Source organism: Notothenia coriiceps, unplaced genomic scaffold, assembly GCF_000735185.1.
Source record: "Notothenia coriiceps isolate Sejong01 unplaced genomic scaffold, NC01 NC01_scaffold00012730, whole genome shotgun sequence".
Taxonomy (NCBI): domain Eukaryota; kingdom Metazoa; phylum Chordata; class Actinopteri; order Perciformes; family Nototheniidae; genus Notothenia; species Notothenia coriiceps.
The window spans coordinates 19,904-36,535 of record NW_011345431.1 but is presented as its reverse complement, the minus strand read 5'-3'; the positions used below and the strand labels follow the sequence as shown (position 1 = coordinate 36,535).

The following is a 16,632-nucleotide window of genomic DNA, read 5'->3' as shown; positions in this document are numbered from 1 at the left end:
TATTTATAAAAACTCGACGGTTAATAATGGATTTTGACGGAAATGTTGCAATCCTGTCCGTCAAAATGACTGACAACGAAAAAGTCTAAAGCCACCACTGCTTGAGAGAAAGAAACAATGTGATATTTGAGCCCATTTTCGCAACAATGAGGCGGAGAAAAAAAGTGAATGCATTGTTTCATCAGAAGGGAAGCAATGTGGCCATAACACAGCTGGTAAAAACACCACAAACCTGACCGGATACTCTGCAAAGCTGCTTTCTCAATCATTCAACATGTGTTTTTCATCAAATAAGGACAAGATATAATCTTATTTATTTACTAAAATGACAAATTATTGGTTTTGGCTAGACTAGTTTGACTGAAATGTTCTATAAATTGAACTAAAAAAGACTCAACCGTTTTCATTGACAAAAAGTAGACTAAAATAATTAGTTTTCTTTGACTAAAATATGACTAAAATGCTCAGACTTTTAGTCGACTAAAACTTGACTAAATAAAAACAGGATGAAGGTGACTAAATATGACTAAAACTAAAAAAGACACAGGACTAAGACTAAAACTAAATTAAAAAATAGCTGACGAAATTGACACTACTATCAGCTCACTGAATAGATGTCCAGTGGGTTTGTTCGATCACGGACGACTCTCTCGTCTTAATGCCCTTTCGTTGTTACAACATGTAAACAAGACTCACTGCCATAGTTATTTTCCTTCTTGCCTGTTTTACGTTACTATGGATACTAGTCTCTCTTTCCGATTTACGCCTGCTCCATACTAGGCGTAAAAGTTACACCCGAGCGCAACGCATACGCGGCGCGGCTTAAGTCTAAGTGATGCACTAGTCATAACTTTTGTTTGGTCTTAACCTTCGGTTCTACGTCGGACGTAGAGTTACGCCCAGCTTACGCACTCCACTCCTGATTGTTAGTGAAGCAGTCATTCTACAGTACCTAAAGTAAGACATTTGTTCACAGAGTGATTTCTCTCACCTCCTGAGTTGCGTCACCAGATCCTCCGTCTCCACCTTCAGAGCCTTCAGACCCTCCTGGTTCGCTCTCTTCTCCTTCTGGTCCTTCTTCACCTCCTCCTCCAACTTCTGCTGGAACATCCCCAGCTCCTGATTGGTCACCTGCACCGCGGAAAACAACCGGACACACTTTCAGATACAGTCAAAGTCAAAGTCAACTTTATTGTCAATTTTTCTGTTTGTGTGTACAGAGATATAGAAATACCATTTGCCACAATCCTGAATACAAAAACAAATATGTATATCCTATATATACACAATCAAAGACACATTTATACATATGCACACATTAAGACCTAAATAAAAGCACAATAATCAATATGTAAGGGATAATGTGCAGCGAGGCAGTCATTATGGGGAAAAGAACACCCGACAGGCAGATCAGGATCCCGACGCGTATGAATAAAGTTAAATCGAACGGACTTGTTTGGGCAGATGTGAGCGTCCTTAACAACGGTCAATAAGTCCTTGACAGCGGATGGCTGTTCTGGATTAACAACGTGTCACGTGTTCTGAATTGACCAATCAGAATTGAGTATTAATTTAAGCCATGTAATAAATACAAAATAACAGTCACTTCAATATCTTTGTACATTAGTGCAAGACTGTCCATAGCAGTGTAAAAAAAAAGTGAGAGCATGATTTGTACATGTTTTGTTTAAAGTAACATGTAAGATGTTATAATTTGTCAGTATAACAGCGTATGGAGCTACCTGTATGTTGGTGGTGATCTGCTGAACCTCTCCTTCCAGGACAGCAAGGTCTTCTTTGTGCGTCAGGTTGACTTTGTCGCAGTCTTTCGATATTTCCTTCATGCTCTGCTCCAACACCCTTCCGTAGTGTTGCGTTTTGTTGATGTCACCCTGTATCAACAACAAAACATGTTAGTACTAAAAAACAAAAACACTTAAAAGATACGTAGCAATAGATTGAAGCAAATAAATACCATACTAGGTTTAAATATCAAGTTTCCGTAGAACATTTGATAATCATTTGTTTAAATGAAAACAATGATTTGTTTTCATTTAAACAAATCATTGATTAAACAAATCTAATCCGTTTATCTAAATGAACAGATGGAGATGCTAAAGTGCCATTAGGGTATTGCACAATTAGGGGTATTGCCATGAATAGTCTACCATGCTTTTATCATTCAGTCTCCATTAAATAGCTCGTACAGCAGAAAACAAGTGAAAACCTAATTGTTAAAACGTATACTTTAAGTGTCTTGGTCACACGAGACATCTGGATCATGAATCTTTGTTGACATCAATGCAATGAAAACAAATAAATACAACTCACCGGGCAGCTCTCAAAACGCTCGTAAATCTCTGTATTCACCGCTACACTCCTCACGGTCTCATTGCACGTCTGTGTTTGAAACAAAAAAGCATTTTAACTTCCCACACAATTCATATTTCATCTAGTTCATTTTAAAATGACACAAAGTGTTTGGAATGTACCTGTACAGCGGCATGTTTCTTCAAAACTCTTTCATCAGATGAAACGGACGATGTTTCAGAAACTCCTCGATCCCCCGCACTGCGAAGTAGATCCAACGCTCCGTAGTCATCAGGTATAAAGTAAGGGTCTTGCTTTTCATCGTCACCATTACTCCAGGCGTAAAATTGATTATTAACTCCAACAAAGGCAGGCGCATAAGGCAGGGGGGCAAATGCATATGGATTTGGGAGGATGGGATGGGCATTCTGTGCGTATGAATAACCGTTCTGATCGCAAGGGAAAGCACTAAAACTACCCTCGTCCAAACCAGGACACGGATACTCAATGTCGGGATCGGTGATATCGTCCAGGTCGTCCAAACTGGCTCCGTGTCCGGCCTGCTGCAGAGTGACGGCGTGTTTAGCCAGGCCGATGCACTGCCCCATCTTTATGAAGCGCAGAGAATCCAGGAGGAAGACCTCGAAGCCGCCCACTTCCTGGATCTTGTCTTTAGCAACGACAGGGAAGTTCTCCAGCTCTCCCACCAGCAGAGGGTCCTCAGCGACCAGCGGACCGTGCTCCTCCAGGATCTGAGCGAAGTAGCTGTGGAGAGACGAGCAATTATTATCATCATCATCATCAGGGACTCGGGGACAGTTTTATCCCACAGGCCATAAGACTGCTAAACACCAGAGCTCTGTTAAAGGTCCCCTGTTAAACTGTTTATCCTCAATATATTATAAGTCTCAGATATATACAAACAGTGGCGGGGTGCAGCCCCACCTAGTGTCAGCAGAAGGTATTAAAAATAATTATTACAAAAAAATGCAAAACAAATATATATTTTAAGATCATGCTTAATCATCTGATTCGTCTGTACATTTCTGTTTTAGTCTGTGTTCTTCTAATTAGTGTCTACAGTGTGTGCATATTGAGCTGTTGTGGGACAAAACCCGATCATGCCCCTCCCTCTCCCTTTCAAAGTGAATGGTGGTGAATGGCTTATATTTTATTTTATCAATAAGGTATTTATATTGTTCAGTTATGCTAAAGTCTTTGATTGCACTTCCAAGTGTAAAGTTTACATTTGAATTGTTTGGCACTGACTTTTCCTCATTGATGTTTTATGTTTTACTTAGTTATGTTTTACTCTCCTTTTCACGTTTATTGATGTTACATCACTGCTAGTGCTACCTAAAACAGAATGTGAATCTTTATACTGAGAAACTGTGCCTTGAATATTTTATTTTATTTAGCAAAAGAGTGCACTTTACTTGGTGAAGAAACCAGTTTTAATGTTTGTTGTGTAGGGTGTAGGCCTACCTACTTGAACACTGAGGAAGCCATATCAAAATTCCGGTTGAATTGTTCATTCAGGGATTCATTGCAGAATTAAAACCAGCTTGAAATGGTATTTTGGTCTGTTACTCCTTTTTATTTTAGTTGTGTGTTACCTTGTAGGTGGTTGTACTGTTAAGTAACTTGAAAAATAACCATAATAACAGACATGAAAAAATATCGTGATAAATAACGTCTATTGTGATACGGCATGAAAAATATTGTGATACATTTTTCAATATCGCACACCCCTAACTCAAATACAGTAAAGGTTGTCTATTTTATTGGTTTTTATGTCCTATATATATTCATGTTGCAATGTTCGAGAAGCCTGTGACCTAAGCTTTTTATTGCCATATCTCTAGCTAACGTGCACATGACAAAAAAGCCTTGACTTGGAGAATGAAGGTTGTACTCACTCATACAAACTCTCTTTGGTCGGGTCGGGGTTGTTGTCCAAAATGTTTTTATAGTGACTTCTGTGTCTCGTGGTGTTGTACTGGTCCTCAAAAAAGGCCACTTGCTCTCGAAGGTGACTCGGGACACTGAAGGGATCAACGGGGTGAAGGAATGATCTGTTGGTGCCAAATCCAGACATTAAAATAACCGTTATAATTCTTATCTGCGTTTCTAATTTGGAGGTTGAGGGACTTACAAAGTGTCATCTTCAAAAAAGTCTTGGTCCCATTCCTCTCTCTGCGTTTGGCTGCTGTTTCCAGACCAAACAATAACACCCTGAGAGGAAGATGAGAGGAAACACTTCAGAGAGATATTAAAAAAAGACAATTCTTTACAAGCTATGAGGGAAAATCTGAATTCTTCGCACCTTTGGTCCTTTTTTCTTTTTCCGGGCTCGACTCTTCAAAGGAGAATTCTGAAATCAAATCATAATGAATAAGAATCAATTGAAGTTTCATTCATAGTATACAACATATGGCATCTTTTACACAATTTGGGTGTCAATTCTACTTATAAAACACTTGACATAAAACGGATAAGTCAAATCAATCAATCTGATTGGTTCTTAGCTCTGATATAGTGAGCGTATATCACGGGTAGAATTGTAGTTACTTTTCACAAGTCAGTATCCCTCCGCGTCTGGGAAACAGCTACAACCGTTACAACATTACGTCCGATACGAAACAAACTAACTAACAAAGCTTAAGATGGAAACATTTAAGGTTAACTTCGACCTCCGGGGGGGTCTTACTATGGAGGAGTGGATTGAGGAGTGGATTGAGCAGTGCCTATCTCCAGAAAGCACCTAAACGACGACATGCAGAGCTACGTGAAGAGCAGGTAGACCAACTGGAAAACAACCGAAACTAACCATTCAAAAGCTTTCTGATGCGGGTCTTGAAACAAAGCAGAGAAATGATGACCGTTAGTGGCCACAGGTGCGAAAGCCGAATCTCGGGGACCGGAGAAAGTGGAGCAATATTCTCGCCACACCAACAGCCTAGAACAAGTAACCACGTAACCCATTCTACTGATGCTGGACAGGTTTTCAGTGGGTGCACAATAAACGGCAACATACAAATGTATGTAAATAAATAGCCAAATAATGGATCAACGCCGCCTGTCTAATATGCTCGCTAGCTGTTAGTGTTGTTGCATAGCAACCACCTCGCATGTTTTGTGAGGAAGGCAACGAAGGGACTATTTTATTTTTAACATCATTATTTACTAATAAAAACTATTTAAATTAGAGTGTGTATTTTTCTTTCATATTGCCACACTTGATAACCGTTTTATAAAAGCAATAGCTCACTTCAGGCCGTGGTATAAGGATACTACTACCCTACTACAACAACTTACGATATGGTGGTAATGTAATCATTAATATATTGACTGACTTTAAAAAAGGACTACCGTAACCATTTTAAGTTCAAAAGGCAACCAACTACAGTCTAGTTTATGAGCTTTAAACCAAATACCAATATGTTTAAAACTTAACAGCATATAGTGTCTTTCACATGATTTTGGGGGATCAATCCTTCCTATAAAATACTTGCAATAGGATATTAAATAGTCTTTTAAGTGTTATTAGGATACTACTACCCCGGCAACAGTTTTTAAAAACATGCAGATATCATTACGATACGGTGGTAATGCAATATTTAATATGTTGATTAAAATGGTGAAGGTGTTCCTTTTAAAGTCAGTCTACTTTATGAGCTTCAATCAAAAATACCAATACGTTTAAACTTACATTTTGATTTTCATCAGACTTTTTTAAGACTGAACAATGTCCATCTGTAAAATAGAAATGATTAGAGGTTAAATCATGAGCAACAAGTGAACACCATTGATTAAAATGTTAGTGAAGTGGAATATACAGTACGTACCCATCATATCAAAATACTCATCCAGTATAGCGTGGCAGGAGAGAAACTGGTCTCTTTGTTCCTCCAGAGTCCAGATAAAGAGTCTCATGTTATCATGCGGGGCCTGTTTTAGGTATTCAGTCTCAGTCAAGCCAATGGTTGAAAAAAGATCTGGGCTAATATCAAACTCTTCAATTATTGAGTCCTGCATCGGGCCAAAGCCGAGCAAAAAAGCTAGATCAAGCGTCTCCAAGTGTCCCGCGTGGCGATCAATGAAGCACTTGGCAGCATTCAGACCTGAAGAGAGCAACAAGGAGACGGTTAGACTTCAAATATAGAGTGGTGCAGGGATGACGTATTTACCCGGAAGCTGCATGAGTTCCCTCGACAAAAAAGCAACAGGATTTCTCCATAGGATTTTGGAATATTATAAAAAATAACTTCTGTGGAAAACGAACCTGTTTGATAAATGCGCGTTTTGTTCAGCCGGATAATCTCCACATGTCTACCCTACTGTTACAATTTTCTAATCATAAATCTAATCGCCAGAAGCAAAATGCTAATGTTATGCTATAAAGGAACTACAGCAGGGTCGCACGACTTCAACGTCACGCCAACTTAAGATCGATATTCAAAAAATACAGATTCTAAATGGTACGAGTTGAAGCGTTTGTTTGAACAGTTTGCTGGAGGCAGGTACTTGCTTTCAAGCAGAACAGGGCAAACTAACTTAGAGGAGTGTTTACGTGTTCGGCGTGATGACGTACAACGGCCTCGACAACTTCTGTAGTCCTATTCAGCCACTTGGTAACAACCATCGTTTTTCAGACACGTAAACTCTTCAGATATCACCAGAGGGGTCACTGCTGATGGATTTAATGTCGTAGAACAAAACGTGATCTGTCTCTTAAATGTGTCTCAACCACAGACCTTATTTCCAGATATTTTCCAAAATCCTATGGAGAAATCCCATTGGCTCTGAGACAAGGGAACCATCCGTGGTAAAATACTGACTCACTTCTGGGTTTTAGGACTCGTCACTGCACCACTCTATTGTTAAGATCCCAACATTTTAATCAATCTTTACTTATTTATATAGCACATTTAAAACAACCTCAGTTGACCAAAGTGCTGTACAGGGAATACATACAATATAACACAATGGGAGTCAAATAATAAAACAATAATTAAAAACATGATAAAAAGCACAACTAGAAACATCACATCAAATCTGCATATTTAACTCAAGAAACAAACATATTCACCTCTTATGAAAACACGCCTAGCCTCCACAAAACAAAGATACCATGAAGATTAGGATGGACGTCACAGCTGTTCCTATCTGCCTAGTGTGACCTACTTTAATGATCATTACTTACATGAAAAAGGATATTCAAATCAAGTCCAATGTCTGAATATATACTAATATTACTATGAGTAAAAGTAAGTAGTATGGGGGTGCCAACATCACTTCGGCAAAAAAACGAATTTAGCCCGAGCACACGCATAATTAAATCGTAACATGATAAATGTTGTTGAGTTTAGGATCTATACTCCGACAGCTACTGAGCAATTTAAATTACGACCCCGCGCACTTTCCAGCGAAAAATAATGCATTGGAGCGGAAGATAAGTTTCTTCATGTCTTAAAGCTTCCGAGTTGCATATTGCACCTCATACAACAAGTAAATCCTGAGTTACGGTTTCTTTACTTCCTCTGCAGGAAAAAGGGACAGTAAAAGAAACGATCTGATTCAGAAATCACAGTTTCTGTGTCAGCCTGCTTCCTGCCATTCGACCAGATCAGACATCGATCCCATATTTATTCGGAGCTCAGTAAAAACAAAGCTGTGTATGCCGTCTGACGGTCTATTCGACACGATGTTCATATTTTTGGAATAATTATACAGTTTTTGAAGAACAGCAGCTCCCCTGATACCCGTTTTAGACAAAAACCCAGGAGGAATTGGCTCCAAAACTACTATTCTATTTTATCTGTGACCTCAGGCTTTCATTGACATAACTACACTGTAGCTATGCACACATGACAATAAAAACCTTGAATCTTGACACTGAGATTCACACACATTAAATCATAACATGATAAATGCTGACCTGCGTCGTTGAGGTGGCTCGCCCAGTTGTGGAGTTTAGGATTTATATCCCGGCAGCTACTGAGCAGCTGGATCAGGATTCGAGCCCAAACGCGGTTCTTCCTCTCCAGCAGGAGCTCGACGACCGGTCCGAGCGTCTCCATCGGCTCCTGCTTCCAGTTCAGGATCCGCTCAGCGATCTGGTTCCCCCTCGATGAGTCCAGCTCCAGCCAGGGCTTCAGACTCTGGGTCAGAGCTGACGCCTGGAGGCCCGTTTCCTCTCTCAGCAGCTCCAGGTTCTGACTGATCTGCAGCAGGACTCGATCCCTGTACAGCAACCAGGCTGAAAAACAGTGAAACACAAACAGTGAGTGATCAACACTAGTTTTACTTAAAGATCTCCTAACATGCTATTTTTAGGCATATATATTATGCATCTCAGATATATACAAATCAGTGTTTCCTCCAGACCAGGGCTGAGAGGGCGTCCACCCCGAGAGCGGGGGGGTGACGTTGTGTCACGTGACTTGAATTTTTAATTGAGCCGTCCCTTATAGATACTATCTCTTTACGTTAGTGATGGGAAATCCGGCTCTTCATGTTACCACAGTTTACCACGGAGCCTCAGTTTCGCCGCTGCGAGGCTCCGGCGCTCGTAGTTCACGCGTGTGCTCCACTAGCACCCCCCGTCAAGGCTTGCCGGCAGTGCACTTTCCGTCACAGGAACGCGCTTTACTTGCAGCGAAAATAATCCCACCAGACTCCTTTGCCCCTCCAACAGAGGGATGTCCTTGTCCTTTTTCCTTTTCGTCATTTCAAGCGATAAAAACTCTCGATCTTCTCTCGAATTATAACATTTTTTGGACGCCCTCGGCTCGAGTTCAGGGCGTTCCGAGCTAACGCCCGTCAAAGGCAAGACGCCCCCCCTGGCGGAAACGCTGATACAAATATATAAAAAACATGTCTATGAGACTATATGACGCGATTAAACGCCATATCATGTTCCAAACCACTTCAAGGATTATTTCTGAAACAGTTTGGAGCTCAAATGCTTTTTCTCTCTCAGGTATACCACATACTCTCTCCAGTACCGGCTCAGTGGGTAGTGTGCTGGACTTCGAATCAGGGGATAACAAGTTTGAGTCCCACTGCAGTCAGCATGTCCTTGTGTCCCTGAGGCACTTCACCCCAAATTGCTCCTGTGGGGATTGTCCACAGTACTGAATGTTAGTCAAATGACATGTAATGTAATGAGTGTTGGCGATGCAAATGTAAACAAAGACCATATTACGTCCAAAACACGTCGGCCATTGTTTCTGATGGCAACGTTTCTGATAGTGCTGTGCGTCCGCCGCCGGTATTACGTCATATCGGACGCAAATCTGGATCCGCTGCGTTGAACCCCCGTTTTTAGAGATTTGGGTACGGAGGAAAAGAGAGAGGGTTTTGTTTTGTGACACTTTGTGAGTTCCCTGACACACCGGGGACACATCTTTATGTATAAAAGACATCAAGAAGTGCATTTTGCATGATAGGTCCCCTTTAACATGGAGCTCTAAAAAGCTTTGGCTGAGAGGCTGATCCTTACCTTTCTGTTCAATCTGTGTCGTCGAGTCTTCTTTCTGCAGCAGAATCTCCTCGTTGATCGTCTGCTTTTCTATGAATGACTGCTTATGTTGCCTCCTCTTAAGTTTGTGCTCATCCTTTGCTTTTATCTTCCTCAGACTGAAAGAATTAACAGAGAGAAAGGCATTTTTTTAGAAAACTAGGTGCTTGGCAATAACTCTAAATAACCTTTAAAGTCAATCAAACTGAAACTATTGCAGATCACAAAACTGGTAAAGATCATTTATAAATCAGAATCGATATATTTTTTCCCAATTAACATCAAGTCCTTTTTATTCTGAGTCCTGCAGATCCACTCCATCAGCATGAACTCTATTTGACTCACCTTGTACATTTCTGATTCACTTTGAGCTTCTTTGGAGTCGGGGGTTTGGTGATGGCAGCTTTAAACTAAAGAGAGAAAGATTGTCTTTACTATCAGTGATGCAAACACAGGTATGGTGAAAAAAGAGAGAACTATTCGAAGCAGAAAAAAAACAGCGTAATATACCATCTGACAATGACAGATTTTTCTTTTTGGATATTTTACAAATCACTCCCCTTTCAGACTCTATTCTTGTTATTTTTAACAACCTTTTTTTGTTACTGTCATATAGTATTTTATACCTGTTAATAATTGAGTCTCTAATTCCTCATTAATAACTATAATGATCATATGAAGGTGTGCCTTAACCTCACTGAGCTGAGGTTATTTGAGCCTCTCAGGAGAGAGCTCTCTTCCACCTGGTTGTAGAAAAGCTCTTTAAATTCGTTAGCATAGCTAGCTAACCAGATGCTAATAACAACAGATCGCCACTGTGNATCCATTGCTTCCATTGACTCCATTGGTTGCCAGTGAGGGGTTAATTTACGAACAAAAAGTCGGCTACACTTATATGCTTATGTATTAAGGCCGGTAAAATATGCTGAGGACCGGCAAATCTAAATCTCTCCGGTCAAAATGTCCGGTCAAAATAATTTCCCCTTAGCGCAATACCGCATCGGTTGCGCCACTTATGTGACAGACAAAAGAGTATGTGACAGACAAGAATAGTCCATTTCTAATGTCTAACACTTAATGTGGAGAAAGAGATGTGCTGTATGGATTGATTGTGCGTTGATCTGTTGGTAATGCCTCGGGGTTCCGGTGGGCATGTAAACAAAAGCATAATGCTGAGCTATACTTTGCGGCCTCACCCTGTTTGAATAGCTTATTGTTTAGGTGTCTTGATAAGCAGCGAATCATTACCTAGATCTGATCGATACGGACATAAACGCGAGTGAAGTCTAATCTGACGGGAGAGAGAGAGAGAGATCAGCTGCTGCTGACGAGTCGACGGTGAGCAAAACACACACTTCAGGTTAGAAAATCACACGTAGCTATTTTACTTAGGCTACCTCTCAAACTACCTAAACTAGTTATAGGTAGGTTTAGTTTTACTGTCGGGTCACTCATTACTGGATCCACGAGCTGCATGAGACTGGCGGGCTGTCAGGAGAGGGAGAGAGCGCTCCGTTTATTATTCCCGTGTTATTGTAAATTACTGTTCACTTTTGAATAATGTAGTTAATCTACTATAATTAGTTTGTTTGATATTGAAATCATATCAATTTGTTTTAATGCTCAATAAATAACAAAGAAGACCTTTGACCGGCACTTTTCTCATTTTGTCCGGAAGATTGAAACTTTAACGGACATGTTGACCGGCAACAGAACTCTGGTGTTTGTGGGATTAGACAAAAAGAGAGTAATAAATGACAACATTTGAATTAAAATGATATGAGTAACAATATAATAGTCATGTATCCTAGGGGGGGGGCATGTCAATAGTAGCATGATCTTAAAGGTCCCATGTCATGGCCATTTCTACTGATCATAATTCCATTGTTGAGGTCTACTAGAATAGATTTATATTGTGCAATTTTCCAAACTCACATTGGTTTCTCATACAGCATCTCTGTATAGTATGTGTATTCACTCTGTCCTAAACTGCTTGTTGGAGCTCCTGGCCCCCCCCCTCCCTGTGAGCCCAGTGGCCGTCTGCGAGACACAGCGAAACCATCCTGAACACACACACCCGCAGCCTGGCTGGGAGTGTGTGTGTGTGTGCTTACACACCGACTCACAGCCTCGCCGCATCCCGCCATCTCAGGGAGGAGAAATCGGCAGAGCTGCAGCTGAGAAAAGATTGAATGTGTGTGTGAGGAAGTCCGGATTGGTACATTTGGACCAATCCACGGAGGGGTCGCCGTTACGTCACTTGGTTCCCGGAAGAAATAAATTGAAAAAGAGAAAATCCCCAAAAAAACCTTCACAACACACAAGGGGACGGGTAATAACCGGAAAAGCATGACATGGGACCTTTAAAGAAGTAGAAAGGGGTGGTGACTGAAATCTGAGTGAGGATTATGATGTGATAATTTTTCCATTGAAATGTATTCCATAAGCAGGTTTTTCCAAATTGTGATATCACTTTTGTGTCGTGATTTCCAATTCATGATAGTTTTGTTTGCAATGATTAGGGCTATGGACAGAATTCTACTTGATGTAATGTTGATGTTCCCATTGGAAATGTCTCCTAGTAAACAACAGGTTTGAGATCTTAAATTGAAGAAGGGACAATCAACTAGTCTACAATAGAAACCTCAAGATGTGATTTGAAACGTTTCATGTTATTCTTTACACCGTAGAGCCAGACTGTTTACTGACAGCTTAACTAAAGTATAACGTGTCGACAGTGGAGGCATTAGTTTGCACATTTAACTAAAACTCTCAACCTCCAGCACCTTTGCCTTTTCAAATGTGACGCGTGTCGCTGCTGTGAACATGAGACGAGTGCAGGGAAAATACCTTTGGGCTCTGGCATTTCCAATAAGAATTTCTCGTGTTGGTCTTCCAGGTCTTTGATCCCGTCTCGGTTGTCTTTACAAAGACCCCGGGCTAATACGTTGGCTTCGATAGCCTTTTTCACCTCGCCCAAGGAAAACAAAGCCTCACAGAAGCGGAAGTGGCCCTGCAAACAAAACCGTGATTTACATTTGAACTCATGATTACCATTTCAAGAACTTACAACTCGATCAAAATGAATCTCACACAGATCATAAAAGAGATAAGTACCTTCACCCAGAGTGGCTTTATCAGAGTAGCACGTTTTCCATCAGTTACCGCTTTGCTGTAAAAATCAATAAGTCATTTTAGCATTAAAACACATTTCCTTTCCAGTCCACCATTCACTCTTGCTCTAGTTTGGGACGTTGAACACTGACTCATCACAAGGTCAAACAGATGTCACTTCTGATACTTCATGCATTCACCAATGAGAGGAATTAGTGATACTTACAGATATTTTTTACATCGGATATAGCATAGCGCTCGGTTTCCATAAATGAAGTGGTTGTCAGGGCTGGATGGAGGAGAAGTACATTTGAGTCACAAAAGTACACGTTTACAAAAGTATTATTTTACAATCTATATAAATACCCTGCTAATACAGATTTTCTCTGTAACACTTATGGCGCTATTCCACTGCAGCACGGTTTAAGCGTGCCGTGCCAAACCCGGCCCGTTTTTTTATTTTTATTGCGTTTCCACTAGGGGTAGTTCCGGCTCAGGGCTACCTTTTCAGTTTTTCTGGCCCTGCAAAATCGTGGTTCTCTCCGGGTCAACAACCGGGCTGAATATGCTAAACTAGTGACGTGAGTGGCTACAACTAAAACACAATGAACATATTTTACCGTGATTTTAATTGTAATACACGTTTCAAAAATAATGCCGAAGTAACAACATACTGATACCGGTTAGTAAAAACCATGAATTAATGCTTTGACAAGTCTGCAGACAGACGGCAGTCGAAAAACCTTTTAAAATGCGTGTTTTTCTGAATGGAGCTTGGCTAAGCTAACGCTGTATATGCTCCGTCCGTCCACACACACACAACAACGGCCTACAGACATAAATAAACCAGCGACTGTATTCTCCATGACACAGACAGTCTGTGGTTTGTACTCGTTTAACTTTTGTCTAGTTTCTGAACAGATATGAGGAGCTGTGAGCTTGAGGGCTAACAGCTGATGTTGGTTTTGTGGTTCTCATTGAAGATGACGTCACGGCTCCGCCTACACTGCGTTACTATAGTTACCGCCCCAGTTCCTAAACGGTAATGGAAACGCAGCATAAAGTGAGCCTGGCCTACCAAGGCCTAACTATACCGTACTAAGCCGTGCGAGGCCCTGCAGTGGAAATGCGCCATAACTCTCCACTACACACACCAAGGCCTTCTTTTGAGGTTGAACCTTGTGTTTGTAAAAATCTGTACCACTCATATATTGTTTAAAAAGAGTGTCAACAAAAACATAAATACTTCAACTTCACCGGGAAAAGGCCGTACTATTTTATTGCATTATTGTAAATCACGTGAAAACAAAAACATAAAAAAATGTTGCAACCACGGTTACCTTAAAAACAACACAGTTTGAAGTTTCATGCATTAACTTCTAGAAATAAATAAAAAATATTACTTACTATAATTTGATGGCTTTAGAATAATACTTCACAGCTTCTTCAAACTGCATTTTCTTGAAGTTCTCATTTCCTTTCTTCTTCATTTCTTCACTTTTCTGGAGAAGGAACACGACAAACCAAATATTTTAATTACTCATTAGTTGCCAACATACTTGTCATTAATTCTGCCGTCAACTTAGATGTGTCTTTGGCAAATAAATACATACAAAGCCTGTTTGAGAATAGTTTATTTATATCAGAGAGACCACCGTAGATGTTATTTGTCTCACCTCTATTAGATATTCAGCCGGTCGAACATTCAGCGCCTTCATCGTCTTCACCGAGTCAGAGCCCATTTTCTGAATGTACTTTGCAACTGATGGAAGCAAAAGAGGAGTGTGTTTGTTATAATCCACACACAAGGCTCACTGTTTACACACCAAATCACATAGAGTGGTGAGTTAGCATTTTACCACTACGGGTTCCAAAGTCAATGGGATTTTGGAAAATAGCTTGAAATATGGTCTGGGGTTGACACAAATTGAAAACGTGTTGTTCTACGGCATTAAATACATCAGCAGTGACCCCACCGGTGATTTTTGAAGAGTTTACGTGTCTGAAAAACGATGGTTGTTGTTGGGAAAATACTGAATGTTCCTTCTATATCAGAGTAGCACATGATAACAGAGGCCCTACGTAGCTGTGTACGTAGCCGGATGTATGACTACATGGGTGACGCTCATGAGACACTGTGTTGAAGTTATGATAGCTATGTTCCTAAGATTGGCATGATGACACAGCCCCTACAGAGATAGATGACGTCATGTTTATTGCTTACGCAGGCCTTAGCAAATCTTAACTAATGTCAGAATACTGCTTTGAACCAGTATTCCTCCATCTTGTTGACTGCAACACCCTCTTGTATAAAAGCATATCAAGGACTATTTGTCCCAAGCAGCCCTGTGTGTGATGGCTACTTCCATTCTTGCAAGGATAATAAATACATGTATCGTGATATTGAAGACCAAGCCGGTGACGAGTGATATTTTTCTGAACAGTTTTTTCTTGACAGTTGTTACCAAGTGTCTGAATAGGAATACAGAAGTTGTCGAGGACGTTGTACGTCATTACGCCGAACACGTAAACACACTAAGTTTGTTTGCCCTGTTCTGCTTGAAAGCAAGTACCTGCCTCCTGCAAACTGTTCAAACAAACGCTTCAACTTGTACCATTTTGAATCTGTAGTTTTGAAAATTGATCTTAAGTTTGCGTGACGTTGAAGTCGTGTGACCCTGCTGTAGTTCCTTTATAGCACAACGTTAGCATTTTGCTTCTGGGCGATTAGATTTATGATTTGAAAATTATAAAAGTATTGTGGACATGTGGAGATTATCCGGCTGACCAAAACATGCATTTATCAAACAGGTTTGTTTTCCACAGACCTTATTTCGAGCTATTTTCCAAAAGCCTATGGAGAAATCTCATTGCTTTTATGTCGAAGGAACCCATGCACAGTTTACTTCCGGGTCGGCCTACAAAAATACGTCATCCCTGCACCTCTCTATACTGCACATGCATCATGGTATGTGTGTTCATAAGAAAAGGAACCTTTATTTTATCCCCAAGAGGAAATATGGGTATTCAAGTAGGTCTGAGTGGAAGAAAATGGACCACTGTCTGCCCCTTTTAGGTTATAAATTGAGCATTTCCTCATCTTGCCACATTTAAAAGCTGCGTGTGGGTGATAAGTCGTGGCTGGGCATGTTGCCATGGTGCTGCTTGACAACACAAATATTTTTAAATATGCAAAGTGGCATCATGCCAGATGGCAGCAGCTCTCAGTGACTTGTATAAGGTATGCGTTGTATTCCATGTCTATAGTAGTAGTTTTGGTCTCTTTCTTATCGGGTTATCAAAATAGGGTAATAGGCGCTGCACCTTCTTACTTTCGGCGTGCGCCCTCATACCAAAATGCCAATTCTCCCTGTAAAATATTAAAGTGACGCCAGAAAATGAGGTCTATTTGACACGATTTTCACTTTTTTGGAGTAATAATAGAGTTTTTGAGGAACAGAAATATTAATGTGATGCTCTGATTCTGGCATCACATTAATATTTCTGTTCCTCAAAAACTCTATAATTACTTTTTGCACCCGACACTTTTTACGCTGCTATGGACAATCTTGCACTAATGTACATCCCCAAAGATATTGAAGAGACTGTTTTTTTGTATATATTGATTGTTATTGTGTTTTGTATCTTAATGTGTGCATATGTGTGTTGATTGTGTATATATA

The 16,632-nt window shown here is 40.4% G+C and overlaps 2 protein-coding genes across 2 annotated transcripts in view; both read right to left on the bottom strand.

Annotated features, from left to right (window-relative positions):
- Positions 1 to 958: 958 nt before the first annotated feature.
- Positions 959 to 10,264, bottom strand: LOC104947574 (E3 ubiquitin-protein ligase TTC3-like). Its single transcript, XM_010773620.1, has 12 exons — positions 10,181 to 10,264; positions 9,818 to 9,954; positions 8,252 to 8,572; positions 6,159 to 6,434; positions 6,023 to 6,066; positions 4,637 to 4,684; positions 4,466 to 4,545; positions 4,230 to 4,385; positions 2,493 to 3,075; positions 2,332 to 2,400; positions 1,743 to 1,892; positions 959 to 1,131 (listed from the first exon to the last, which is right to left on the bottom strand). Exons 3-12 carry the CDS (start codon positions 8,391 to 8,393, stop codon positions 988 to 990), a joined length of 1,692 nt encoding a protein of 563 aa, XP_010771922.1. The 5' UTR covers positions 8,394 to 8,572; positions 9,818 to 9,954; positions 10,181 to 10,264; the 3' UTR covers positions 959 to 987.
- A 2,302-nt stretch (positions 10,265 to 12,566) lies between these two features.
- LOC104947573 (E3 ubiquitin-protein ligase TTC3-like) overlaps positions 12,567 to 16,632 on the bottom strand; it is an 11,693-nt gene continuing 7,627 nt past the window's right edge. The window contains exons 8-12 of the mRNA XM_010773619.1: positions 14,626 to 14,711; positions 14,357 to 14,451; positions 13,176 to 13,238; positions 12,953 to 13,007; positions 12,567 to 12,848 (exon numbers count right to left, since the gene is read on the bottom strand). Of these exons, the coding sequence (XP_010771921.1) occupies positions 12,582 to 12,848; positions 12,953 to 13,007; positions 13,176 to 13,238; positions 14,357 to 14,451; positions 14,626 to 14,711 (566 nt within the window). The 3' untranslated portion in view covers positions 12,567 to 12,581. The remainder of the gene's footprint in view (positions 12,849 to 12,952; positions 13,008 to 13,175; positions 13,239 to 14,356; positions 14,452 to 14,625; positions 14,712 to 16,632) is intronic.